The sequence below is a fragment of the Zeus faber genome, assembly GCF_960531495.2.
Source record: "Zeus faber genome assembly, chromosome: 11".
Taxonomy (NCBI): domain Eukaryota; kingdom Metazoa; phylum Chordata; class Actinopteri; order Zeiformes; family Zeidae; genus Zeus; species Zeus faber.
Genome location: NC_137205.1, coordinates 28,874,607 through 28,877,106, shown reverse-complemented (window position 1 = coordinate 28,877,106; position 2,500 = coordinate 28,874,607). Strand labels below are relative to the sequence as shown.

The window sequence follows — 2,500 nt, the reverse complement described above, 5'->3', positions numbered from 1 at the left end:
GTTTCACGTTTTTATTGTATTTATCGTATTCATTTTTTATTTTTTATTTTATCCTCAGGTCGACTTCAACCACTTGACATTTCAGATCTCAAACCCCTCAAGGGACCTGGTGTCAGCCGAGCTCCTTCTGGGACTTGAAGATGGAAGACGCTCAAACCCATTGGATGTGAGAGTCGTCCTAGAGCCACTTGACTCATCTGGACTCGTCCGGACTCGTCTGGTCTCCTCTGGACTCCTCCGGACTCGTCCGGACTCCTCTGAACTATTTTGGACTCATCTGGACTCGTTTGGACTCCTCTTGACTCGTCTGGACTTGTTTGGACTCGTCTGGACTCCTTTGGACTCATCTGGACTCGTTTGGACTCCTCTTGACTCGTCTGGACTTGTTTGGACTCCCCTGGACTCCCCTAGACTCGTCTGGACTCCTCTGGACTCGCCCGGACTCATAGATTCCCAGGAGCACAGCTGCAGAGCGTTGGAGTCGGGGGGGGATTAGAAAATCCCCATGAACTCAGAACACCCAAGGAGGCCTTATCGCGTCCCCACACCCGGAGCTCAGACTCGGCATCTGGAGATGGAAAAGCCAGACGGACACCATTGCCCTCTGGACGTGGGAGTCCTGCCCCTCAACCGTATCAAATACGTGTGAAAGACTCACTTTCATGCCGCGTCTGCTGTGTGAGATAGAAGAGAAGATGGGCTAGAGAAGAAGTCTTTGTGCGGGAAAAATACTTTATTAACGTCTGAATGGAGCGCTCACCTTCACCGTCTAAATGAAGGGCCATTTGCCAAAGTCTCTCCAGCGCAGCCGCCGTCACTCTTTGTGTTTCTAATCCCACGCGCCCGTTCGGCGGAACCCGCCGGAGCGCGCGCCGCCGTGAAGGCCGCCGACTCTCGCTCTCCCCACAATGCCTCACGGCGCAGCCCTCCGGACACCCCCGTGGACCCGCGCCGACCTCCTGGGCCTCGTTCCGCTCCTGCTGATCCTGCGGGCCGGCCCGGCCACGACGTCATCCGCCGCCGTGGCCCTCTGGCGCCACGGCGGCGGCGGTGGCACGGCCAAGGTTGGCGACTACGGCTGCTACCACGCCCAATCTGCCGACAGGACCGCGACCGTCCGCTGCAGCGGAATGGGGCTGACACAGGTTAAATTGTGTGTGTGTTTGTGTGTGTGTGTATGTGTGTATGTGTGTGTGTGCGTGTATGTATGTATGTGTGTGTGTGTATGTGTATGTGTGTGTGTGTGTGTGTGTGTATGTGTGTGTGTGTGTCTTGTTGGGGAGGCTTTTAATGCGATGTAATTAGAAGTAAATGTGATTAAAAAAAACACGCATTGTGATGTAAATATTCCCCTCACGAGGCCCACGGCTGAGTTCCAAAAGCCCGGGGGGGGGCTTTTACTTTTCTTTTTAATCCTCAAAGTAATTACCGTACACGAGGGTGCGCGGCGCGTTGGCACAGGCACCAGCAGCCGGGGTTCGGGTCTTCCGCCCCGACGGCTGCTCGGTCGACCGCTCAGTCGAGGAATTTTGCCTCTTTTTTTTTGTTGTTTTGTTTTGGTTTTTTTTACATGCGCTCTCTCACTCCCCACCAAAATCCCTCCAGGTCCCTGCCAGACGGGCGTCCGCGCTCCGCGCCCCGAACAATAATCTGCTTTTAGGCGGAGCCGGCTCCACACTCGGCTGCGCTCTGCTGTAGTCCGGCACCGGGGGGCGGGTGGTGGGGGGTGAAAGTCGGGCAGCGAGCGAGCGCTCTCCCTCGGACACAGGGGGAAGGGGAGCGGAAGAACAGCTGTCGCTTCGAATCTCAACCCTTATCCATCGCAGAGTAGGAACAGGATGAGGATGGAGAAACGTAATGCAGATGTTTGGGAAGCACTAGGAATTAAGAAAATATGGAATTAAGAAAATCATGGAATGGGGGAGAAAAAAAAATCATCTGCCTTTGCAATAGCGTGTGTGCGTGTGCGTGTGCGCGTGCCTGGCTCTCCAGGTGCCCCCTGGTCTCCCGAACCGGACGGTCGCTCTGTACTTGGATCGCAACCACATCAGTTCCCTGCCGGCGAACTCCTTCTACACCATGACGCTGCTGACGGAGCTCGACCTCTCACACAACCAGGTGACTGAAACGCTTTCCTCACCTCATTAATCTTATCGGTTGAGGCGATTTGATTTATGTAATAACTACGAAAAACATAGACGAGAGAAATTTCTTTTTTTTTTTTTTTCAATGGAATAGAAATGATCTCATAGGACGAACGCAGAGTGCTCCATGACTGGGGCTTTTTCAAATTGATGTGAGTCAGAACTAAATTAATTCTCCTGCTACTGTAGCCACACACACACACACACACAGAAACAGAGATAAACACACGCATACACACACGCACACACACACACACAGAAACCGACAAACACACACACACTGAAACAGAGACAAACACACGCATACACATACACACACACACACACACACACACACACAGAAACAGAGACAAACA

At 53.1% G+C, this 2,500-nt stretch overlaps 1 protein-coding gene across 1 annotated transcript in view; it reads left to right on the top strand.

The window, feature by feature from the left end:
• Positions 1-908: 908 nt before the first annotated feature.
• LOC307237404 (leucine-rich repeat-containing protein 3-like) overlaps positions 909-2,500 on the top strand; it is a gene marked incomplete at both ends in the record, with an annotated part of 8,171 nt that continues 6,579 nt past the window's right edge. The window contains 2 exons of the mRNA XM_080010117.1: positions 909-1,145; positions 1,993-2,118. Coding sequence (XP_079866243.1) covers positions 909-1,145; positions 1,993-2,118 — 363 coding nt within the window. The remainder of the gene's footprint in view (positions 1,146-1,992; positions 2,119-2,500) is intronic.